This window comes from Poecile atricapillus, chromosome 5 (assembly GCF_030490865.1).
Source record: "Poecile atricapillus isolate bPoeAtr1 chromosome 5, bPoeAtr1.hap1, whole genome shotgun sequence".
Classification (NCBI taxonomy): Eukaryota; Metazoa; Chordata; class Aves; order Passeriformes; family Paridae; genus Poecile; species Poecile atricapillus.
Window position 1 is genome coordinate 19,507,357 of NC_081253.1, and position 24,540 is coordinate 19,531,896.

Below are 24,540 nucleotides of genomic sequence, written 5' to 3' on the forward strand. Positions count from 1 at the left end.
ACCTTTTCTCACCACCATTGATAGCAGCAAAGACATTTAGAAAGAATTATAACAATCTCAGATTGCTCTATATTCTATCCAAAAAACAGAACTCAGACTATTACCATGACCAATTCTAACCAGCCGTATTGCAGCTGTCTATTAAATGTCTGGGGTTTTTACTTTTTGTCTGTAACCTCCTAATATATTGGATGCCTATGAAGATGGAACTCAAACTGATAGAATAGACCCTAAGTTATTTATTTCAGGTCTGTGGTGTTTCAGAAAAAGAACTTTTTCTTTTTTTTTTAACTGGATGTTACAATTTTTATAACTGTGGAACTTGTAACTTGGACAGGTTCTGCATCCTCCTGCTAACAAATTCCAGATTACCCCAGTTACAGTTTACACAGGCATGCAAGAAAGAGAACAAGACCCAAACCCTGTCAGGTGAGCTCAAAGGGTGGCATGTAAGGTACCTCTTTCAAGAATGTCAGGCCTTGTACCTAAGAATTCCAAGGCATCTGAGAGGAAAACTGTAGCAGAAAACAATTCCATGTTCATACAAAGGAGACTTCTGTAAATCATACAGATTTTTCATTTACAAGATGCTGATCTTTTGACTTGTGAAGTACATTTGGATAAAATAAAACCGTGCCTAAACCAAATAAAAAATGCTAGATAAAATTATGTTAAATTGGAAACATAGGGGAGGAAAGCAAGACTTAACAAAGCATGCTGTGCTGAAGCCGGTGTTGATTTATTGAACAGATGTTCAGTCACCAGGTTCTTCAGGATTTCAGAACACACAGGTGTCAGTTTCATATTTTAATATTTTTTTTCTCACAGAAAGCCATAAGGAGATTAGGAGTGGGTTTTCTACTTCTAACAAACTTCTCGTTAGCCAGTCACGTAACTTCCATTACTTCCCATTATGTATGTGATTACTGATCCAAATGCCTACTAGTTTGAATTAAAACCCATCAAAGGAGATACATACTTCAGTGCCAGTCTTAGTTAATTTTGAAGGTGTTCACAACTTTAGGCATTGTCATAAACTTTCATTCCTTAGTTTTAAGACAAATTAACTTTGAATTGCAATACATACATATGGGATACTATTACCAGTTACTCTTTTTTTTTGCACGGTTAGCCTAAATTCCCGTTCTAATTCTTCACAAGCCCTAGCGAGGTGTACTGCTGGAGGAACCCTGAGCGCTTCCAGCACGGTGCAGTACGGTTCATTCACCAGCCCTTGGCCATTTCGCGGGCTGACCGCTAAGGCGCCCGCCACTATCACGAGGCCGGGGAAGCCCAGCACTATTTTCGAGCACGTCTAGCTAGAAAGGGCCCGTGTACCTGCCGCGCTCCAGCTCCTTCCCGCGCCGCGCCCGCCCGGGCCTGGGGCGGCGGGGCCGACGGGCGCGGGGCAGCGGGCGGGGCGGAGCGCCGCTGACGAGCCCGAGGAGGCGGGCGCCCCTCCCCCAGTCGCTCGGGCTCCTCGCGAGCGGCCCACGCCGCTGGGCCGGGCCGTGCCGCTGCTCGGGACCCCTCGCACCCTGGCCCCGTCGGGGCAACCCCGCTCCCGCCACCACGCTCCCCCGCCCGCCCCCGGCGCGCCGCCCCCGGGTCGCCGCTCCCGCCCTGTCCGCCACTGACGCAGTCCGTGCCGCACCAGCTCCAACATGGCGGCAGCGCGGCGCTGAGCAGCGCGGGGCTACGAGGGCCGCCAGCGGGTGAGTGCCGGCCACGCCGCCGGGTAGCGCCGGCGCGGCCGACTGAGGCCCATCGCCCCGACCGCGCCGAGGGCCGAGCCGACGGTGGAGGAGGAGGAGGCCGCAGCACCGTGGGGCCTGAGCCTCGGTCACGGCGTGGGTAGGAGGTCCGGCCCCTCACGGCCGGCCGGCCGCCGCTTCGGAGCGGGCCTGGGGCGGCCGCCCGCGCCGCCTTCTCGCACACGCCCCTCGCAAGGCCCAGTCGCCCGTGTGCGGGGGGCAGACGGAGCGCGGCGCTCGGCGCATCCCGGTGAGGGCGGCCCCTGAGAGGGAAGGGGGTGTGAGGAGCTGCGAGCGCGGCCCGAGGCGGGCGGGAGCGGCAGGGGTGGGTGAAGCGGCGCACGGGGCCTGGCGCACATCGCGCCGGGGGTCGGGTGTGCCAGGCCAGCTGTGCCGCTCCGTAGCCTGGCTAGCTCTGGGTCTCTGCCCGCAGCGAGCGCCCTGGTCGGGCTCGGGGAGTTTGAATGAGTCTTCCCTCTTCCCCTTGATGAGAAAGGAACGGGGCTGTCTGCGTACCACATGTTCTCCCCTCTGCAGGCCTCTCCTAGGGAAGTGGAGCCTGCAGGAGCTACCGTGTCTCGCAGGAGACTCCTCTGCCTCTCTTACGGATTTCCTAAGGCGTTCCAAAGACTTTTATGAATGTTGAGTTTCAGGCTCATTCTGTTTGCAGCCATGATCAAACTATAAGTACTGCGTATATGTGATTGTACTTTGAGGCCCTGAAGAGGCTTTGAGAGACTTAAGAGACTTAAGAGAAATAGTTCACTGAAACTGTGGGCAGAATATCTATTGTAGTGGTAAACATTGCCTTTAAGTTCAGTCGCAGTTAGAAAATTTATCAATAATGATAAAGCCATTTTGGCCAGTAGTTCCCTAATGTTTGGTTAAGTTAATTATATTTAGTAGTCATCTGAGACCTGTTTTATGAGAAGGGTCAGAACATTATCTTGCATATAGTCTATTTTCTAAGATGTATTTTTTCTGAGCGGATATTTTGGCAGTTTCATGGATTTCTCCTATATTTGCAGCAGAAGAGGCTATTCTTTGGACAAGGATAAATGTTACTAGGGCGTGGGGTTTTTTTGGTTGGTGTGGTTTTATATAGGTTTTTTTTTTTACTCTTTTTCCCGCCATTTTGCTTCACTATTCCCATTCCATTGGGATCCAGCATGGCTCAGACTTTCAGTTGCTACCACGATAAAAATATGGTAATAATTTGTAACTTAGACATGATTTATGAAGCATTAGTTTGTCTAAAATCAGAGAGCTTGATTTATCAGTTTGTAAAAATATATTTATAAATATTTCAGAAATAACATATTTTCCTTTTTGTGAAGTAGATCTAAAGGGTAGAATAAAAAGGATAGCAGCATCAGTAGTTCTCCGAGAGCACCCTTTGGGACTATATTTCGCATTAAGACTTCCCATTCTTTCAGTCCTCTTCTGTGAAACAAACATTATTGTTTTAATTAGCTAGCAGTCATCAGGCTGCTATTAAGAGAAGATTTAGGTTTTTTCCCTGCATAAGATCTCAGAAAATCTGGGCATTATGAGGGAATTTAGAGTGAAGAATATATAATGGAGTGGAGGATTTTATTGTGTTGCAGCATGATTTCTCCACTACCAGTTGACTCCTCCATGTGATGGAAATTTAGGAACCTGCTTCCATTTGGAAGTAGAGTTAATGAGTGCCAGGGAAAAAATATGGCCATCTTCTAATGCAGTGAGGTTTAAGTCAGAGGCTGAGATGAAGCATAGAAGGGATCTAGAGTAGTAGAGAAAGGGGTAGAACATGAGAATAAAAGGTGATACAGCAAGGTTTTTTTGATTATGGTTGACAAATATGGTTCAGCATTCAGAGCTGTCTCGTACTGTTATATGGTTCTTTCCTTATTCTCATCTTCAGTAACCAGGTAGGAAGGGATTCTACTGCTGAATCATTTTGGTATTTACATGACTTGGAGATTACACCCTGTAAAAGGCTTTTTTCCCCCTTTCATACAAAGCATAAATTTGCCTTTTTGTAGCAATTCTGAGTTTTAAAAGTTCATGGATTCAGGCCTGTTCAGAGTCACACCAACAGGTGCATTTATTTGTGTAGTATCAGCCCACATTTATATTGTCTTCAAGTGACTGCAGCCATAGCCTTAAAGAATATATGTTCTGTGTTCACTTCGTGCATTTGCAGTTTCTGAATGCAAAGTTTTGCTTTAAAATACATTTCTGGAGATTCTACATGCCTGTCTTTGAGATATGTATCAATGTAGTTTAGTCTTGCTGCGTTTGTAGATGGTGTGAAACAAAATGCTAGGAATGTGAATTTATATACTTTATTGTTAACTTCATTTGGACATTGAATGAAGATCAGTGCAGGTAATTTTTAATTGACGCAAGGAATCACATACAAAAGCAAGGTAAAGGAGAAATTCAAAATCTGAAAGGACTGGTGATGACAGGGAAGGAAGTGAAGGAATAGGACACAATATATATTTTTCCTACTAAATATATCTTTGCTTACTATTCTGTACTGAGACTGAAACAAATCAGTAGTTCAGCACAGTTATAAAGAAGGTTGTTTTTTCCCCTCCTATAAAACTAGGAAGTACTGCTATATTGTAAATTATACTGCTTTCATCTTCTTTGGGATGCATGACATGCTGATACTCAGTTCACGTGCATCTGTGAGTGCTTTCTAGCCTGTTCAGTCAAAAGATTCTAGTATGTGGTAAAAAGTATTGTTACCAGATCACTGCTAGCACAGGTGATTTTGGAAACAAAATGCCCCAAGATGTGTTTTTTAAGCATATCAACAAATATCAGTGATAATCCCTGGCAGAAAGATGCTTGTGAACAGTTTGGGATAGTTATCTTTTTCCATTGGTACAGATCATTTTGAAGGAGAGGAGCTGCTGGCAGCCTGGCCTTGAGCTGGCCAGCTTTATTCTGCAAATATTTAAACAAAATAATGAGGCTGATGGAGGTGTGAAGTAACGTGAACCCTGAGGGACACTGTTGGTGAAATGTTGGTATTGGATGCAGCTGTTCTGACAAGACTTAAGTACTTTCAGTGTATTTGTAAACAAATACCAATATGCTCTAAGCTGAATTGTAATTCTGCTTTCAGACATAAATGAAACAAGCCCTTTTTTTAGATATGCTGAAGTGATGTTCTAGGTGCTTGGTTGGCTTTGGGGTTTTTTGGTTATAGATTCTACTTAGATTTAGTAAGAGCCTCTTCTAACAGAAGTTGGTTGAGAATGATGACTTGAAAATTTCAGAGCAGTACTTGGGCTGTTAGTTTGTCCTTTCTTAGAGTTTTGAAAGGAAAAAGTGAGCTGGCTTACCAAGATTGTCCTGCATAGCACATTTTTTTAATGTATATATAGTAAGCATCTTTTGGATTGACATCAAATTGATATCCTTTCACTAGTGAAATTCCATCAAGTTCACAACTAAAAAATGCTAGGTGTTAAAGGAATAAGAATATCCATGTTCTAACTGAAAAAAAATTTGAGAGAGAAATAGCACAAGTCATTTAAGCCCTATTGTTATCAGACATTATTGTTATAAGCTCCTGAGCTTCTAATTTTCTGACTTCATTGTTGATGCTTTCTGACTTTATTCTTGGCATATTTTTAATGTTTTTCTTTGTTGGTTTTGTATTTAACATTCAGACCCCCTGTACTTGCTTTTAATACAGGCAGGTTTTAAATGATCGGTATGTGGATGTTTGTGTTTGGTGTTACATACTACATGAATAGAAATTATTATTTTAAGGAAAATTTGTAACTTGGTAGTTGGTCCTGTCGCACATCCAGAAAAGGTCTGGCTGAAATAACAGGGCAAAAGATACTTAAGTGTATTGGAGAAGAAATGCTCACTTGACTTGTGAGGTAGGTAGGATAAATGTCACTGATATCTTAGCCTGGTTTTCTAGGCACCATGAGCTCGAGAGTGAGATCTGTTTGCTTGGTCTGGTGTTTGTCCTTTCAGGGGGGTGCATAGTGACCCATTGCCATACCTGTCATTAAGAATCAAGTGCAGCTGGTGTTTAGGGGATATTACTGGAGGAGTTAGGGAAAGTGCAAGGTACACTCAAGGTAATGGTTAGAATATTGACTAACTTTGTTCTCCTGTTCATGAGACAATGTAGAGGTAGAAAAACATCAAATTGAGAAAATTTGGTGGGGACAGGTATTTGGGTAGAATTCTTTATTTCGGCTTTCTCTCTCCCATCCTCTACAAACAGAGTTAAAAGTTGACTGACATAGATATATTTATATTTATTTCACAACTTAGCTTTAGTCATTATCAGTTTGAAATAAAATTGTCACGTATTAAGCTAGTTGTCATTTATTTTTGGCTAAAATACTGTATATAAATGTTAAGGCATATCTCTACATTTCTCAAGCAAACTGCTTGTAAAGCAGGAAATTCCTTCTCACTTAACACTAGTATTAAATGCTTAAAGTTTGGGTGTAAGCAGCCAATCAGTTGTGGTACTGATGCTCCTTAAGGTCTCAGTTCGGTTAAAACTGGCAGTTCTAGCACCAAACAATATTTATTATAGCATTTATTGCAGAAGGTTTCCTTGAAAGAAGTATCCCCATGCAGCTGTGTAGTCTGTTCTGCTGCTGACAGTGAGTGGCTGTGCTTTGGCTGGTCTCAGTTCTGAAAGCAGCCTGTCCACTCCCACCTATCTCATCCCCTCCCTTGGCCACAGTCTGCCGTCCTTGTGCTGCTCGCAGTCTGTGCAGCAGTGTCGTGACCTGGGAAGCCTCCTGCTAACCTAATGACATGGAAGTTTCCAGCTGTGGGCATCTTCTCTACTTAGTTCTCTGCTGGCTACAAAATTGGTTGTACTAATAGGTGAGAAATGCTAATTCAATTCAAGCAGATTGAGATAAGCCTGGTGCTTTGGACCAGTGTTCTGGCTTGCGTGTATGAATATGTTTGTTGAACACCTAGAGAATATCTAGTGAGATTCTGCATTTTTTTTAAATCTCCTCATGCTAAAAATCATATGAATAATTAACTACTGAGTGGTGTTTAATTTAAACCAGTCTTGAATTGTTCTTGTGATTTTTGCTGTGTAATCTTACCAAAATGTTAGGAGAGACAGCACAAGTAGAGAGAATATAGACTAACATGATTACGCTGCTGTCTTGATTTTTTACAGCCTCTTTTTCTTATGCTGAGAGTAACAGATGGTGACAATTGAATTTTTCAAAGGAGGTTCTGTGGTACAGTAATGACTGAACCTTTAGGAGAGATGTATGCAGTATGTCTGCTATATTTGAGCCTGTTTTCTGGCAATAAAAAATAATTAGGACTGAAAACGTATATTCCAGATTCTGGAAAAGGAACTCCTGTCTTATAGATCCTTTTGCTGTTTGTTTGGTTGTTTTTTTTCCCCAATCTGAAGTAACTCAGGATAGGGATTTAGAAAAGGAAAATAATATGATTATACATAGTGTTGGAATGTTGGAGATGCAAATGGAATTAAGACATAGCTTGTTACACAAAAATAAAAGGATTTATATAGTCTAAGGGAAAAGTTGCATTAAAATTCTCTATAAGGAATCAGAGAATCGTTTAGGTTGGAAAAACTCCTTAAGAACATTGAGTCAAATAGTAAATCTAACAGTACCAAGTCCACAACCAAACCATGTCCTTAAGTAGCACTATGCATCTATAAATCTTTTAACTGTTACCAGTGATGGTGTCCCAAGAGATAAACAATGACATAAAAGGAAAAGAAACAATAAAAAACCAAAATAATTTCATTTAGCAGCAGTTGTAGAACAGCTGCACCCTTGTATTTTTTTTGTCCAGAGTGGTATGGATCCTAATTGGAGAAAAGCCTGGTAACTGCTATGACAGAAATACAGGAAATACTGAATTTTGAAATTTGAAAATTGAGAGTTAAAGTCTTGCCCATACCTCACAGTGTTTTTTTGTTTTGTATTTCCCCATCTGAAGTATGGCACTCAAGTTTAAATTTAATGTTATTGCAACAAACATGAAGAAAATCATTCATTTGGAGCTACAACACATGAAAATGACCTAAAGTACTTGGCATTTTCTTAACTTCTAAAAAATGCTTTTGTTTGGCATCAGGGATTTGTTTGCTTTTCTGCAGATTTTATTGACCTTTGTATCAACTTACACATGATTTCAGTACACAGAAGGGAAAACTGAATTTTATTTTTATTACTTGCAGTATTTAGACTTCTGAAGCCATGGGAGTGAAGGTCCAGAGACCTCGTTGCTTTTTTGACATAGCCATCAACAATGTACCCGGTAAGAAAATGAAAGTATCGATTCAGTAGCACGATATTCATGTAAGATATGTATAGGAATAATACAAATACCATGTAACTTGACAATAAATATGGTGGGTTTTTTTTCTAGCTGGAAGAGTGGTCTTTGAACTGTTTTCAGATGTGTGTCCAAAGACATGTGAGAATTTTCGCTGCCTTTGCACAGGTTTGTAGATTTTACTATTTAATCTCTAGTTTTTAATGTAATACCATGTTAACTAGTTTGATGTCTGCTATTTTTTGTGACATTTTCCTAAATATGAAAATTAAGTTCAGCATTGGTTCTTGGCACCTCCAAAGATTTAACTGAAGGTACACATGTGATCCTACACATATGATGTAGAGTCAAAACAGTTGTAGCTTTGGCGTAGTGTGTTGCAGGGAGTAAATACTAACCAACTTTAAATACAGACTCAGTAAGCTGATTTTCTGTTACTAGCACAGATATTACTGTTCACATTATATAACATCATCCAGTCTTGAAAGGTAGCCAGCAAGAGGTCAACCATGCAGACTTACTTTTCAGTCTTATGATACTTCGAAGAATTTGAAAGGTAGTGCTGGTATTCATCAGTTGTTTTTTCTGTTATTTTAATTTCTTAATGGAGACTGGTGATTTCTACTCCTGTTGAAAGTGTAGTTCTTGAGGAAAATACTCAGAAGGTTCTCTCTTGGAAACATTTACAAAGAGTTATTTTCCTGTGGACTGCATACTTTTGTTGTGAATTGTGACAGATTAGCAAAACTTGAGTTTATTATCACAAGAATAACTTTGTGAATACATAAATAGCATATCTGATTTCTGTCTTCAGTTTTTTCTGCTTCCTTTCCTTCCTGCTTGGTTGTTTTTCAGGTCAAGAGTCTGTAGCTGTTAGTAGTGAATCCCTCAGCAGTACTAATATGATCTGAATCAGGTGTGGATATATAATTACATTCAGGTTAAGTTAACTAGAACATGCAGCACACCATTCAGGATGTCTGCAGGAATGTAGATATTAACTGATCTGATGATAGGTTTAGTGGCACAAAATCAGATTATCAAAATTTGTTAACAAAATTGAACTTTAATGATTTTTAATGGCTCTGACTACATTAGCACATGACCATGGCATTCTTGATCTGCTGTCAACTTCCCAAAGGTCAGATGATTGAATAAAGGTGTTACTCCCTACTACTGCCTTATATTTGTGAATTGAGGTCTTTCAACAGCATTTCAGGTCAGCAACAAAGTATGACTATGTTCATCCTTTGAGTACATTACATAGCACTTTCTTTGTAATGAAGATTCTACAGATGCAGAGAGTAATTTTTGGTTTTGTTCATTCTCTTCTTTAGGTGAAAAGGGTACAGGAAAGTCCACCCAAAAGCCATTGCATTACAAAAGTTGTCTGTTTCACAGGGTTGTCAAAGATTTTATGATCCAAGGAGGTGACTTCAGTGAAGGTATGATATGAGTCTTTAAATAAAACTTTACTGCTTATGTAATAAAACATTGCAGAAGTTCTGTATAGAACATTTACTTCTATTAATTATTCTCTGACAGATATCACTGCTTTTTCCCCTTTCTTCTGTGTGAGAGCCTTTCCATGAGAACTTGTATCATAAACTTATATATGTGCATGCACACACATACACACACTTGCTCAAGTTACCTCAAGTATTCAGAGAACTAAATACTTCTATTGAAACGTTGATGTGTGAGAGTAAAGTATTCTTTCTGCTGCTGGGAAATAAAGAAAAAAGGGAGACTGTTACTGAATACATGGGAGAATACTTTCTTGTTTTCCAAGTTTTTTGGTTTTGGATTACAGAGATGCATCTTGGTTGTGTTTGCATATCTTGAAGAATAATGTCAGTGACTTGGATGCAGTTGCATCAGTATTATGAAGCACCTTGCATATAAAGTGACTCTTTAATCACTTTAACTGACATTTTCTTCTTTAAGGAAATGGCCGAGGAGGAGAATCCATTTACGGTGGCTTTTTTGAAGGTAAGAGTTTGATCAGTCTGCTCTATTTCAGTGTTAAAATAAACATTCGCCTTTACATTCTGTAGTCTCTGTTCTGTAAATCTGAATTCCTTTTTATTTTAAAGATTGGTCTTGAAGGCCTTTGACTGTCCCGTTTAAGTTATTTTACTTTTAACATATGAGCCTTTTTAATGACTGAAAAACTAAAACTAAACTCTTTGTATTTGTCCCTTTTACCAGATCTACATTTTTATTGCTGATTTTAGACATTTACTTTTGGCTTCATCAGCTGTCTAAAAGCTGGGGATTGTCTCCTCTTTGAGGGAAAATGAGAACAGTGTTGATGGGGTTGGGTTTCCTTGCAAATTTTTATTTAAAAGAATACATAGAGCCCTGCTTTCCTGAACACAAGATGAACTAATGATAGAGCTTTTAATTTTCTCACAGTCCTGGTTCATTCTCAGCCAGTGTTGCAGAAGTTATAGTTGCTGTGTTTCTCAGCCTGTGTTTGTCCAGAATGTAGTGGAGCATCTATGTTTCTCAGAGCAGTTGTTGTGTTACACCTAAGCTCATGTGCTGGGTAGCTGCCACCCAGACACAGTTAAGCCCCTCTCCCCTCCCAGATACTTTTTTTTTTTGCCATTGGTTGTAGTCTGAGCTTGCAGAACACAAAAGAATTATTCACTGCTGTAGTAGGGCCAGTCTGCAAATTTATATCAGGCCTTGAATGAAATCAACAGTTTGCAACTGCCAAAAGAGGGAAGAGTCCTTACCTTGCACTGACTCTCCAATCAAACCTGATTCAGCTTGCTAAAATGCCTAAATATTATTGTAGCAAAAAAAAAAAAAAAAATATATTTCTATGTTAGTGAGTGGATCCAGTTAAATAATTTGGCAAGAATCAGAACCAACACAAATTAAGCTGGGTTTGAGGAAATGTATGTCTCGGAGAAATGGAAAAATTAGCACAACCTCCACTTACCACAGTAGGCTGGCTGTTCAACTTGGCTGGCCACAGTATGAAACTGAATTTGTGCAAAGCTTTGCTTTTGTGGATCAGTTAATTAACTGATGCACCATAGGATTAGATTAACAGTTGATACTATTGTACAAGTGATTGGAGAGTGAGTGCCATCCCTTTCATGGCTAGTCACAGTAGCAGTATGAATATTGTACATTTTACTTCGTTAATACTCCTTCTGCCATCTGTATCCAAACAGTATTGAACAAATGTCCTCATATCGGAAGAATTTCCTTCCCCCAAAAGCCATTTTGCTGTTTTGGGAAAGAAGGGAGAGAATTATTTCTTACAGATATCTTAAATGAAGAATAGTTGTTTACATTTTCCACTTCTTTAATTTCATAGTTTCATTGGGATTTAGTTTGAACTATTAACAATTACTTGCTCATAAGAAGTAGGATTCATTGAAGTTAAACTAATTTTCTTATGGCCAACTTGGTAAATTCATGTGTCTGTCAGACAACCAAGTTGTTTGGGATTACTATCTAACTATCCACATGTAGTAAAAAACAGACAGAACAACAAAATGCCTGAGAATTAGGGATTTATTAATAGTTAATACACAGCTTCTATTTCAAAGAAAAATAGAGCAACAACTTAGACATCTCTGCTAACATTAGTAGGAGACAGATCTTTTGTGCAAGAAGACTAAATTTTAGGCTTTTTTCCCCTCAGGCTATAAACCGTTGATTCATATTTCTCCTTGGATGAACAGAATGATATGTTCTAAAAATAGCTGTTATTTTTAGTCTATTTTTAATACAACTTTTCATTCAAGTGACTGACAGATTTATTTAATTAGGATTAATTTACTTAGACAATAGCATTTACCTAAGCATATATTGTATGCTTAAAAAGTAACTGAAAACACTTTCTTTAGATGAAAGTTTTGCTGTAAAGCACAACAAAGAATTTCTCCTTTCAATGGCCAACCGAGGGAAAGATACAAATGGTTCACAGTTCTTTATGTAAGTATTGAAATGTCTTGAAATGTGTATATGGTTTACTATTTGTAAGCTGTAAAGGGAGTCCTTCTAAATATTGAAGACTAGTTCCTGTGCAAAGCTGAAGTTGTTTTTTTACCAAGTTGCCTGGAAGCAGCCATTTTGCTAATATGCTTATTTTTTACCCCTCATGTGCTTATTTGTATTTAGTTGTCTGTGCAAAAGGGCTTTAGGTAATTTTCAGCAGCTGTTTTCTAACTTGGGCAATAAAGCAAGCCTGTTAGTTTCTTGGAGAATTCTTAGTACTCTAATAAATTGTTTTCTGGAAGGCAGCAAAACAGTTCTGGGGGCTCTCCAAAGTAGTAGAGGACATTTTTAATCACAAAATAGCTTTCCAGTACAATCGTACTTACAGGTAAAACTTAAATTCTAAAGATACATTGCAGTAGACTCTTTTAAAATCTAAATTATCTACAGAAAATATTCTCAAGATACATCACTCTTACCCATGTTTCATGGCCTTAGTTAACATAATGAGTTGTGGATGTCAGCATTGAAACCTTATTTGGGATTTCTAAGTCATCATTATTACTCCAGTTGTCCCAGTTTTCTGCTCTTCCATAACTGATGTGTATGACTTAGTAATGCTAGCATAGGGGAAAGCTGAGAGAGTGAGTTCTGCTTCTGTGTCAAGTAATCTGCACATGCAGATATTTTTTCTTCCAGTTTTCTGGTTATTTTCTAATATATATAGAAGGTTATTTTCACTTCTGCAGATCTTTGTATCTGTTCCTGGTAGTATTTATATAATTTAATAAGTAGAAACTTCTTATATCCTATATGAGGATTCTGTCTAAGAATTTATGTGCAATTTTTGATTTTTTTTCAGTAAAATATAATAATCCAAGTGTTTCATTGAATAGGAAGTTTAACATATAAAACATGAAATACTTGTAGTTGCACACAAATGTAGGCTGATACATACCAGTTTTGTTCAATTTTATTAGTGTACTCAAAATAATGCTCACCTCCCTATGTGTAGATTACATGCTTTGAATGCTGACTGCTTTTCACTAATATTGATTTTGTTTTTCTCTTTAAATTAAAATCTGGAAACAACAGAACAACTAAACCTACACCTCATTTAGATGGGTAAATATCTCTTATTTCTTCTTACTTTTGTTTGGGAACTGCCTTGAGAAAATTAAGTGCTAAGAATGCTGACTTTTGTTTACATTCTTCAGGCATCATGTTGTTTTTGGACAAGTCATCTCAGGTCAGGAAGTTGTGAGAGAAATAGAAAACCAGAAAACAGATGCATCTAGTAAACCATACGCTGAAGTACGCATACTGAGTTGTGGAGAGTTAATTCCAAAATCCAAAGGTAAAGTTGAACTGTACCTATGAGGTAATTTTGCTTATTTTCTTCCATGTTGGCTGCTATAAAAATATTTAGGAACTTACTTGTGATAAATGATGGCATGGTTGGTGAGAAGGTGAATAACATTGCAGAGCAATGTCTTCTAAAGAACTTAAAAGTTGTTGATGCAAAAGACATGGAAGAACAACGATACATCCTTTTTTTCAAAGCATCTCCTGTCTTGAATTTTCTTATACTAGCTACATTTTAGTACAAAGCTGGAAAGCACTTGTCATATCAAGTAGAGTGCTATGTTAAGAAAATTGGTGGCAGTCTGGCTTTATTTGATAACTTGTAGTTCTTCAGAATTGAACTTGTTTCAGGTTGCTCTAAGGTAACTTCAAAACACGCACTTAAATTATAAAAGCCTGGATTTGGCCCTTTAGGTCATACACTTTATAAGTTACTATAAACTATTCTTAAAGAGGAATATGACAGAACCTGTCTTTCTTTCTGGAAAGGATGTCCTGCTCTGCCATTTCAGAACTGAACATAGTATGAGAGGTTGGATCAAGCCTTATTTTCTAAGAGAAACAGAATCGAAGATGTTCCTATCACCATGGAGAATCTCATTCGTGGAAAGCTCACGAATGAGATGTTTGTTTTGTAGGACCTACAATAGGGGATCATCCTGCTCTTTCACCCATAGCATGTTCTTTTGATATGTTGTGGGAATGGTTGCACCAAGGATATTGAAGCACAACACAAGAATAATGGGTTTTTTGGCCAGAGGAAAATACAAGCATTTGAACTTCAGCTTCTTATTTTCTCACCTCCTTTTTGCTCATTTATTGTGATATTTGGCAGAATGACTTTGGCATCTGAAGTGATCTCTTCAACAGGGAGAGATTCCAAGCAAAGTTATCCTTTGGCTCCTGACTTCTGAAAGGTTCTGAGTCATGCCATGTGTTATGATACAATTATGGTTTTCTTGGACAGTATTCCAGAGCAAGGCATCTCTTAGGAAATGCACAGGTGGTGTAACTAGAAAATAAAACAGTAGAGATACAGGATGGGTGAAACTAGGGGATGAGATACCCACTCACATAGATGTCTTCATCAGATTGCCACACTCACTTTGAAGTCCACTCTAGAGCTCTTGAATGACTAAATAAAGTTTTTGGCACTGAGCAGTCTAAGGAATTACAGGCTTAAGGCAGTGCTTGTCATCCAAAGAGTGAATGAAATAAGTACAAAAAAATTGTCTTCCCTCTTAAAAGAGGATGGGCTTCTGGAAGGATTTGACTTATGTTGCCTTTACCCATTTGTCTGTGTTCTTGTACCTCTGACTCAGTACTGCTGCATTCCTGACAACGCTGGTTCCTGTAGCTGGCCTGGTGTGCCATGGAGGGAAGTTGATGACAGGGTGATGGGATAGCCCACTCTATAAAGCTGTAAGACTCAGGTCTAGATAATGATGGGCAGTAGGAATGTTTGGAGAACAAGAAGCCTTACGCACCAAGATCAGACACATGAAGGACAGAGCAGAGCGTGGGGGAAGACGATGGCCCTGATGGGTACTAATGCACAGCCAGCCTGATAAAGATGCTGTGTGACAGACCATGGTGGAAATTCTGGTGTGAATCCTGCTTTCGAAAGGGGAAGGCTGTGTCTAAGACCTCCAGTGAGAAATGGGCCACTACGTGTGAAAGATGGCAGCATGGCTGGAACTGTTTGCTGATAGCCCAGCATGGAACCATGGATGAGCTGTGCTGGCATGAAGCAGTGGAAAAAGGAGGAACAGTGTGACAGCACATCAGTTGAAGCAAATTTGCCAAACTGCTATCCAAAGGTCACAAGTGGAGCAGGAGAGGCCCTTGGACTTGTCAGTTACTGGGAGGGGAATCCATATAGGAGAAGCAGTTTCTGGGATGCAGTCAGTGTCATGCAAGATGATCAAGATGCAAGTGGAACTGTTTGTGGTACAGTACACTCTCATAGGGAGGCAAAAGGGAACTGATTCTGTGAATTATGAGGCAATTATCAGGGAAGGCTACTTTTAAGAACTTGACAAATGAATAAGGAGGTTCTCTGTGAGGGACCTACAGTGATGAATTTCTGTGGGAGGGTACATTAGGATATCAAGAGAGTCTTAAGTATTTATCGTACGAGTTTTTGTGGTAGGCAGCACAAAGAAAGGGATTACGTCTTCATGGAATGAAGATAGAACTGATACCTGAGTTTAACAGGTAAGATGGCTAAAGTGCTAAGATGGCACTGGCAGAAGGAATCACAATAAAAGAAAGGTGCTTGGTATGAATGTTTTTGTCACAGGTTAAAGTTGAGGAAAGGTGATCTGATTTTTGGGTATCATGGTAAATAGCCAGATGAAGTGGTGTATCAACTATACAAATTGTCTCCTTATGCAGAAGAATTGTATTTATTTAGGGATGAGTGGATGATGACTGAGCTATGTTACTAGATGCTATAAATTGTATGATACAGTGATCAGTATTGCAGTATTTCAGAGGCCTAGATAAGCTTTTAATGTGGGATTTGAGAGGATGATCACCTAGCAAAGTGGAATGTTTGTCATATTTTCCTTTGTTTTTCTTTTTTTTAGTTCCTTAAAGTTGGAGGAATAAGTGAAAATGAGAAGATTAAAAAAAATTATAAAAGAAGAATTTCTCTGGCCAAGTGGTATAATTTTTAGAAGATCTTAAAGTTCTAGGGAAAATCCTAAGATCTGAGGAGAAAAAAAAAAAGAAAGCAAAGTATTAACCCAGTGTTTAGAAAGATTATTACAGCCTAGCTAAGCTAATATAGTTCACAAGAAAAACTGGAACAAAACCATGATGTTAATTTTCTTAAGGACAGGTGGGAGTTTGGTACCAGTTTTGTAGAAGAGGTTCTAGTCAACAAGCTTGCTGCACTGTTGGAGGTCCTATACCTTTGCTAAACCAAAGTCATATGGGACACATATCAAGACTGTAAAACATTGACATTCTGATTCAAAACCAAAAAAACTAAACGGCTTTGTGCAGTGGGCAGCTTTTAATGAGAGCCTCTAGTGAAGATCTGTCATGAAAAGTGAATTTCTAGGGCATTCTGCACAAAGCAGTGTTAGACTTGATTCATGACTTTCATTGATGTCACATATCTCCCTGTAGAATCACTGCTTGGAAAAGTGTGCTTTCTGCAATTAAGGTAGACTACAGCTGCGTTCATAATTTATAAGGTTATTTGATTTGCTATAAAGTAACTGTTTGCTTGTCACTGCTGTGAATTACAGGATGGTGTTTGTTCTGACTTTTATGCCTGAGCCCAACTGTTTTCTGGTCAGGTCACTTCTTAATTTCAAGCCATGGGGCTGATGTAGGACTTATTACAGTCCATAACCAGCTGAGATGCAAAGAGTACTTGTCTGTGTCATGCAGCATGATCAGGTAGATCACAAAGTCCAGCAAATACTGCAGGTCACGGTGAATGGAGTAGGAAGTGATGTATCTGTTTCAGATGTGGTCATGAATTGAAAACTGATCCTGAGGGTAATGAACTGAAACGTTTGGACTGTACATAGAAGTCTGTTTCTTGATGACCTTCATGTTCCAGGATTGGTCTCACGTGTTGTAATCTGTAGTTGGACAGTACCAGGTTGGTTCAGTACTCAAAAGAGCATTTGCTGCTGGACAGAGGGAGTTAGATGTCAACAGAAAGTATATCCAAACCCTCTTGCCAGATACTCTGTCTTTGCTGTGTAACTAGTTCTGGGCTTTTTTGTTTTGTTTGTTGTTTGGGGTTTTTTTCCCCCATGTCATTTCACTCCCTACCTACCATAGGATTTCTCAAATACATCTCCCCTTGATGGCTTGCCCCACGTTAAGAATCACATTTGTTGAGGTAATAGCTCACTAACTTGCTTCCAGTTCCATCTGTTGCTTACTTACTTGAAAATAGTAACTTTAATATATCTGAACTTGTAACGAGAATGCAGACAAAACTGTCACATTTTGACACACTTAAAACATATGCAGGAGGAAGAAAAGACAGGAAATCACTTCATTTAATAATTAAATAATTATGAAAGCATGTAGGGAACACTGTGGTGTCATATTAGGATTTTTTTACCTTTGAATGGACCAAAACTGAGGGTGTAATAGATCAGAAGCATTTAACATTTTTAATACTTTTTTTGTATTCTTAGTATTTAGAGGTGAGGTGAGATTCTTGTTTTTTTTTTTTTTTCATTGCCACCTGCCCTACACCTGGTTCCTTTGATTGAAATGAATTAGTAAAATGTTTGGGGTTTTTTAAGTATGTACTTGTTACATTCTGTAAATACATATATATATCGACAATCTAAAACTGATACAAAATGTTACAGAGACTTTTTATTAAATATAGTGCTAAAATAAGGATGTCGAGCAAAAGTTTGAGAACAGAGAGCAGTTATCTTGGTCTGGGCGTACAAGCAAAATCAGAAATATAGAGATGTCTTTTGGAAGCATTTTGCAAGAAGCCCTAAAAACTTCTGATGAGAACAAGCTGATTCCAGTCAGCAGGCTGCCCTAAACTGGTAACAGTACTTGTTAGTTCATGATGCACCTGGAATTGACTGGAAGATCAATATACTCTGTGAAGGACAGAAGTTTTTCAGTTGGTTGTCTGGCTTTTGTTAGTGGTATTAAGTGAAGCCTGTGAATAAACACCTAGAAAACAGGATGTGTAAATCACAGAATTACAGTGTATTCCGAGATGGAAGGGGCCCACAAGAATCAAGTCCAGCTCTTAAGTGAATGGCCCATAGCAGGGTCAAACATTGGTGTTAACACCATGCTCTGACCAACTGAGTTCATCTCAGTTGTCACACAGCTGTAACTTGTGTCTGTGATGCTAAACTGAAAAATAAATGAGATTTAGTGCAGTGGGATTGAATTTCATCCACTCTACCACTGTGGTGATTTGTTAATAATGCAATGTGAGAAAAGGTATCCATAAAGTGTATGACCATAAAAGATGCCAAGATTGTTTCTGTTGGGATGCCTGCCACGTCTCTGACACAGTTCTGTGGATTAAGCTCCAGCTAGTTTGTTGTCACGCAGAGGTGTTATCTCAGCCTGTTCAATTAGAAAAGGAAACCTTTCACTACCCTTTGTATCACTGCTCTCTGAATTTAAGACCTGACAAATTAGAATAGAGAGCTAAATTCAGTAAGTACTTGGTTTAATCTGCGCCTCTTCTGTTTCAGAATTTCTCTTATTAGTGATTTGATGAAGTTAGGTGAAACCTGAACCTAAAGAATTTTTTTTTTATGACCACGCTGTAAACAAGTTTTAAAGAATTCTTTGTATGTAGCTTATGTTGTATAAAACATCGTCAGAAAATTTACATGGTTCTGCAAGTACTAGACAGTATAAATTTGAGACTTAAAGTTTCATAAAGCCAAATCATGAAAATTATTTGTTTTTCTAGACATATCCTTTATTGTACTATGGAGAAACAATTTCCCAATGTCAATTTGTTCTTAAGTATTTTGATGAAGTAATCTCATGACACAATTATAAGAATCTGAGACAGATACTAGATGGGGTGATTTTTCTGAGATTAGTTTAGAAGTGTTTGATATTAAAATGTGTCTTTGCTATTCTGATCTAAAGCCAAGAAAGAAGAAAAGAAAAGACACAAGTCATCTTCCTCATCCAATGACTCGGAAAGTTCAAGTGATTCAGAATCATCTTCTGATTCATCATCAGATTCTGAGAGTGCTTCAGAAGAGAAATCTAAAAAACGAAAAAAGAAACACAAAAGAAATTCCAAGAAACATAAGAAAGAAAAGAAAAAGAGAAAGAAAAGCAAGAAAAGGTCAGTTTTGAGATTTGTTACACGTATACCATATAGTGCCATTCTCTTGTCTTAAAACTACAGACTACTTTTCTGTAAACTTGTAATGCAGGTTTTGTGGTCTGGGAGATAGTTGGTGTCCATACACAAGAATAAATTTTCTGATATGATTGTGAGGGGTCATATACATGTGCCTATGTACTGCAGCTTGGAAAGGAATGGGCTAAGACTTCAATTGCCTTCAAAAGTTGAAGGAGTGGTAGGTTTGAAATGAGTAGGGATAGTTTGTTGCCGTAAATTTGCTTCTGTACAGTTCAGTTTGAACTGTATGCAGTGAAACTCACAAACATATAGTATGCAGGAATATAGTGTTAATTAAAATTAAACATAAAATTAATAAATTACTTAATTTTTTTTATCTGATATGCCAAAACTTGCAGTTTCACTGAAAGATATTAAAACTGAGAAGTCTTGCTTCTGAGAATGTTATTTTGAATCTAATAGTTTTGTTATAGTTTGGTGTGAGATAAAAGTTGTGTCAGTGAAAGTCACATTTTTCTAAGACAGCAGTGAAATTTAAGAAATGTTTACTTAGAACAATGCTGCTGTTTCTGTGGAATTGCTGTAGTCTATAGACAGTTGTATATACTAGTGTAAAATCTGAATTTTTAGTCTTCTGATAGTGTTTTTAAAAGAAAACCAAGGAAAAAAAGGTGTATCTAAATAGAGAGTATGTATATGTAAAGAGAGTAAAGTGTTGCACCATTGGAATTAGTAGAGAAAAAGCATTGGTCAGAAATCTGTTGCAGTTGTATACTTTGGAGCAAAGGTATCATGAGGGGGAAAAAAAGTTGTTTCTGAAATAGCTGTTTTTTGAGATTCTTGTGGTATCATCATATATGGAATTAAGAGCATTTCTGAATTACTTAAATAGATTGAAAGGTCTTTCTTCATGCAAATAATTATGCATATTTCCTATTCAAAAATAAAGCTCCTCCAGTGAAAGTGAAGATGAAAATACTGAAGCACAGCCATTATCTACTGTCCGTCCTGAAGAAATTCCTCCTGTACCTGAAAACCGGTTCCTGATGAGGAAAAGTCCTCCTAAAGTAGATGAGAAAGAAAAAGAGAGAAAAAGCAGAGAGAAGGAAAGAGAGAGGTAATATATCTGGTTTAAGTCTGACTATGTGCTGGCAATGGTATGGTCACATTACTGTTTTGGAGCTCTAATGTGAGTCTTCCATATTGAACAGTTCCATGTTGTAAGCACTGCTGGATGAAAAATAGATTTCTCCCTTTATTGGAAACTGTTGTCTTTGTCCTAGAACAAAGGCTTAATCTTTGAAAATGGTTTTAGTGAATAAAGAATGTGTAATGATTGGCACAATTTCATTTAGAATGCATTGGAAATGTCCCATCTGAGTCTATAATTTATTCCTTTTTCAAAAATTGAAAAAACTTGGAAATCTTGTAAAATTATTGTGGCCACAAATTGAATTTTTGCGGTGTAGATGTTACTGTCTGCTGTAAAATAAAATTGTGTGTTTTCATTTAGTTGCTGAAGAGGTTTTAATATTGATTTTCCTTATTTTTTAATTGTTCAAACAATATAAATATTTTTAATTAATTTTATTTTTTAATTATTTTTAGTAATCTATCAAATTCACAGTCAACATACCAGAGAAGGCTGTTAGTCACCAGATCTGGAAGAAAAATAAAAGGAAGAGGACCAAGGGTAAATATTTGTAATCTGTTCTTCAAAACAGCAAGGTGGTAGCACAGTCTCATCTGCTGGTGTTACTAATCATATTCATTGGGATAGTTGAATGTTTTTTTAAAAAATTGCATCATAATTGATGTGGGGACTGAGACTTGAAGGAGGACAGAAAAGAAAATTAAATTACCTGTTTACGTACTGGGTCTGTTTGAGGAAGAGAGTGTGAAAAAAACATAAAAATGTTTTATTTAGACATTATTTAAATAAATAATTTAAATATAATTATTAATTAATTTAATTATTATTTATTTAAATTAAATTTTATATTATATGGTAATATTTAAATTGGTGAATGGAACAAGCTCAAAAAGTGTTCTAGTGAACACAGAACCATCAGTGCCAAGACTGTGGGGAAGACTTCTTTCCTTTTTGAGGGTGGAGGGAGCTGTCAAATTGGCTTGTTTAATATTGTTAAACCTCATGCAGTGTGCTGCATGTAGCAAATGTTTTTAATGACTGAAGTCTCTGTCCCCCAAATTTTTAGTAAAATCCTTAGCAAGGATTCTGAAGTATTGTTTTTGTATTGCCTGTCAAAGATAAGAATCTTCATTGTTAGCAAACAACATTAGCATTTGTGAGAATTAATAGTAGCAGAAAACCTCTCATGAGACTACAAAAATCCTGAAGTAGGCCTTACCTTAAAATCAGTTGTTTGGTCAGACACTTTGTATTCCCTGTTTAGTTGAATGTCAGATACATTTTCAATAAGTTAGTAACTTGTCAGTGGAAACTTAGTATATACATGTGAAGTGTCATGTTAGGTGCTATGTGGAACCAACTGCCAGGGATGAAAATCTTGCTCAGGTATCACAGCGTGTGAAATTCAAACTAATGCATTATTTTTTCTTTTTTCCTCCAAGCGTTACCGGACGCCTTCCAGATCCAGGTCAAGAGATCGATTCCGGCGCAGTGAAACTCCTCCACATTGGAGGCAAGAAATGCAAAGAGCTCAAAGAATGAGAGTGTCTAGTGGAGAAAGATGGATAAAAGGAGACAAGTAAGATTATTTATTTCTGTAATATGCGCATACATATTGATTTATTTTTTTTTTAAGTTTTTAGTTCTTATTTACTTTTTGTTTTGTTTATTTAAAAGTAATACCTATTATCTTAGATTTTCAATTACAACTGCTTCCAAGAAGCCGAGGTGCTGACTTGGTTATTCAATTATATAGTTTTGTCTCAGTTTAAGTGTGCTACTGCAAATACATAGTCATGAAAATTAATACAAATAATCTGATGTGAAGCTTTAGTTGTGAAGCTGTCTCACTTCTGGTTTAATTTTTCAGAGAGGAGGGAAATGAAAACTTTTTAAAAATTGTACATTTTTCTCTCCAAGGAGTGAAATAAATGAAACCAAGAAAGATAATCAAAAGAGCCCAGGAAGAGGAAGAGAGAGAAGAATATCAGACCACAGGCAAGTTTCTGAAAGTCCAAGCCGAAGAGGGGAAAAAGAGAAGAAAAAAGATCACAAATCCAGCAGTAAAGACAGGGAGACAAGAAGAAATTCAGAAAAAGATGACAAGCATAACAAAAGCAAAACCAAGAAGAGAGCTAAATCTAGAAGCCATAGTAAAAGCAGAGAGAAATCAAAAAGTAAAGAAAGGGAGTCCAGGCACAGCAGACATGATGAAAAGAGACTAAGATCAAGAAGCAAAGAGAGAGACCATGAGAAAGGTAGAGAAAAAGAAAAGCGCTATGATTCCAGAGGGAGAGAGAAAGAAAGAAGTAGAAGCAAGGAGAGAAGTAAAAGAGCAGGCTCAAGAAGTAATGAACAAGAGCATAGGAAGAGCAAAGACAGGGAGAAACGCAAGTCAAGAAGCAAAGAGCGTGAGCATGCTAGAGGAAAACACAGCTCCAGCAGCAGAACAAGGGATCGAAGCAAAAGCAGAGACAGGAGTAGGAGAGGAAGATCAAGAAGCAGGGACAGGGATCGTAGTAGGAGTAAGGACTATTCAAGGAATAGGGATAGAGAAACAAGAAGGAGAGGAAGATCAAGAAGCAGAGAAAGGAGAGGTACACCAGATAAATATAGAGGAAGAGAAAATAGGAGGAGGAGAGAATCAAGGAGTTCAGAGAGGGATGAAAGTCAAAGCAGAAACAGAGAGCGGTATTCAAATAGGGAGAGTAGAAGCTCATATAAGAGGAATGATAGTGAAAGCCAAAGGAAGAGGCGTTCAAAAAGCCGTGACAGTAGTAGTCCTGAATCTGGCAGAGATAAGAAGTCTAGTAGAGATCAGGATAGAAGTCCAGATTCAAAAAAGAGACCAAGTAGCAAAGAGGGAGAATCAAAAAAATCATACTCACGCAGCAGTAAAGAAAAGGAAAAGACCAGATCCTCAGCAGAAAAGGAAATAAACCAAAAATCAAAGAGTCAGGAAAGAGATCATGCCCCTAGTAAAGATAAAAAGTCTGATCGTGAAACAAGTCCTGGAACAGATGATGACAGGCATGGATGAGTTTGTGGACTTAATGTTTCCATTGTCTCAAAGTTTTAGAGACGTTTTGGGGAACGCCTTTTTTAAAGATGTGGACTTCAGTTTGGTCTTTTGATAATCTAAAACCTGGATCATTTGTACTGCTAAAGTTTTAATAAACTTGAAATGAAAAACAAATTACATGTGTAATACAGTGTGCTGTGTTTTAAATATTTCATTGGATTATGTATCCTTCTTGTGTGTTGTCAGCTAGAAAGGTAACTTCCATGTCACTTTTATTTTTTACCTGATGAACATAGTTCAATGCAAGCAATGGCTGCCTGCGAAGAAGCTTGTTCCATATATGAAGAAGAAAGCTGCAGATAAACTTCATGTCATCTTAAAGCTAGGAGAATATTGCAAGGTGTCCATTACTCCAGTCATACTACATCTGTTTTTCAGTAGGTATAAATCCTAAGAAAATTTATTTGTGGAGGTAAATTATGTTAGCTTTTATTGTAATCACAAAGTGAATTAATTTAAGTAAATCTTTGTTGTTTGTTCTTCTGTCACTGCTGACAGTAGAATTCATTCATGTTGTGAGGCAGTCATCTGTGTTTGGGAGTTATTTCCTTGTCCTAAAAAAATTTTTAAGTGCTCATCAGCATAACATTTTTCCCCTGTAACCTCTTTCCATTCCATGCTTTCATGTTGTCTACTGCAGAAATGGATGCTTCAGACAACCCTGCCTCAGTTGCCTAGTTAGTGGATGCAGAGATGAAACGGATTACCAGAATTTACAATGGGGTCAGATAAGGAACCAGGAAATCCTTTCAACCTGTTTTTTAACAAGTCCATGAGAAAACTCTTGCAGTTCTCCAGTACTAGTTTTTGGAGTAGTTGAAACAGAGTTTCAAGTCATGTTTAAGGCATGCTCTTAATTTTTTTTCAACTGAAATTTGCTTTCATCCTTGTTTCTCCTCATTCTCAAGACTCTACTGTGAATTCCGTCTCATTCTCTACTATGTGTGTGTCCCTTAAACCAACTCCCTCCCTTTTCTGCTCCAGGTCCTACCCCAGTTTGTATTTCACCACCACACCTTCACGTGGAAGAGAAGGAGTTTGCCTTGTGTTG

The 24,540-nt window shown here is 38.0% G+C and overlaps 1 protein-coding gene across 3 annotated transcripts; it reads left to right on the plus strand.

Moving 5' to 3' along the window:
• Positions 1 to 1,515: 1,515 nt before the first annotated feature.
• On the plus strand, positions 1,516 to 23,605 carry PPIG (peptidylprolyl isomerase G). 3 transcript variants are annotated; one of them, XM_058840589.1, is made up of 13 exons: positions 1,516 to 1,715; positions 7,978 to 8,057; positions 8,169 to 8,243; positions 9,413 to 9,520; positions 10,023 to 10,067; positions 11,948 to 12,035; positions 13,134 to 13,163; positions 13,256 to 13,395; positions 19,029 to 19,233; positions 20,204 to 20,371; positions 20,863 to 20,947; positions 21,850 to 21,986; positions 22,328 to 23,605. In XM_058840589.1, the coding sequence occupies exons 2-13, from the start codon at positions 7,997 to 7,999 to the stop codon at positions 23,445 to 23,447; spliced, it is 2,262 nt and encodes a 753-aa protein (XP_058696572.1). In that variant the 5' UTR covers positions 1,516 to 1,715; positions 7,978 to 7,996; the 3' UTR covers positions 23,448 to 23,605. The 3 variants fall into 3 exon arrangements, with proteins under 3 accessions (XP_058696572.1, XP_058696571.1, XP_058696573.1); XM_058840588.1 differs by lacking the exon at positions 1,516 to 1,715 and adding an exon at positions 1,865 to 2,004; XM_058840590.1 differs by lacking the exon at positions 1,516 to 1,715 and adding an exon at positions 6,507 to 6,623.
• The last annotated feature ends 935 nt before the right edge of the window (positions 23,606 to 24,540 follow it).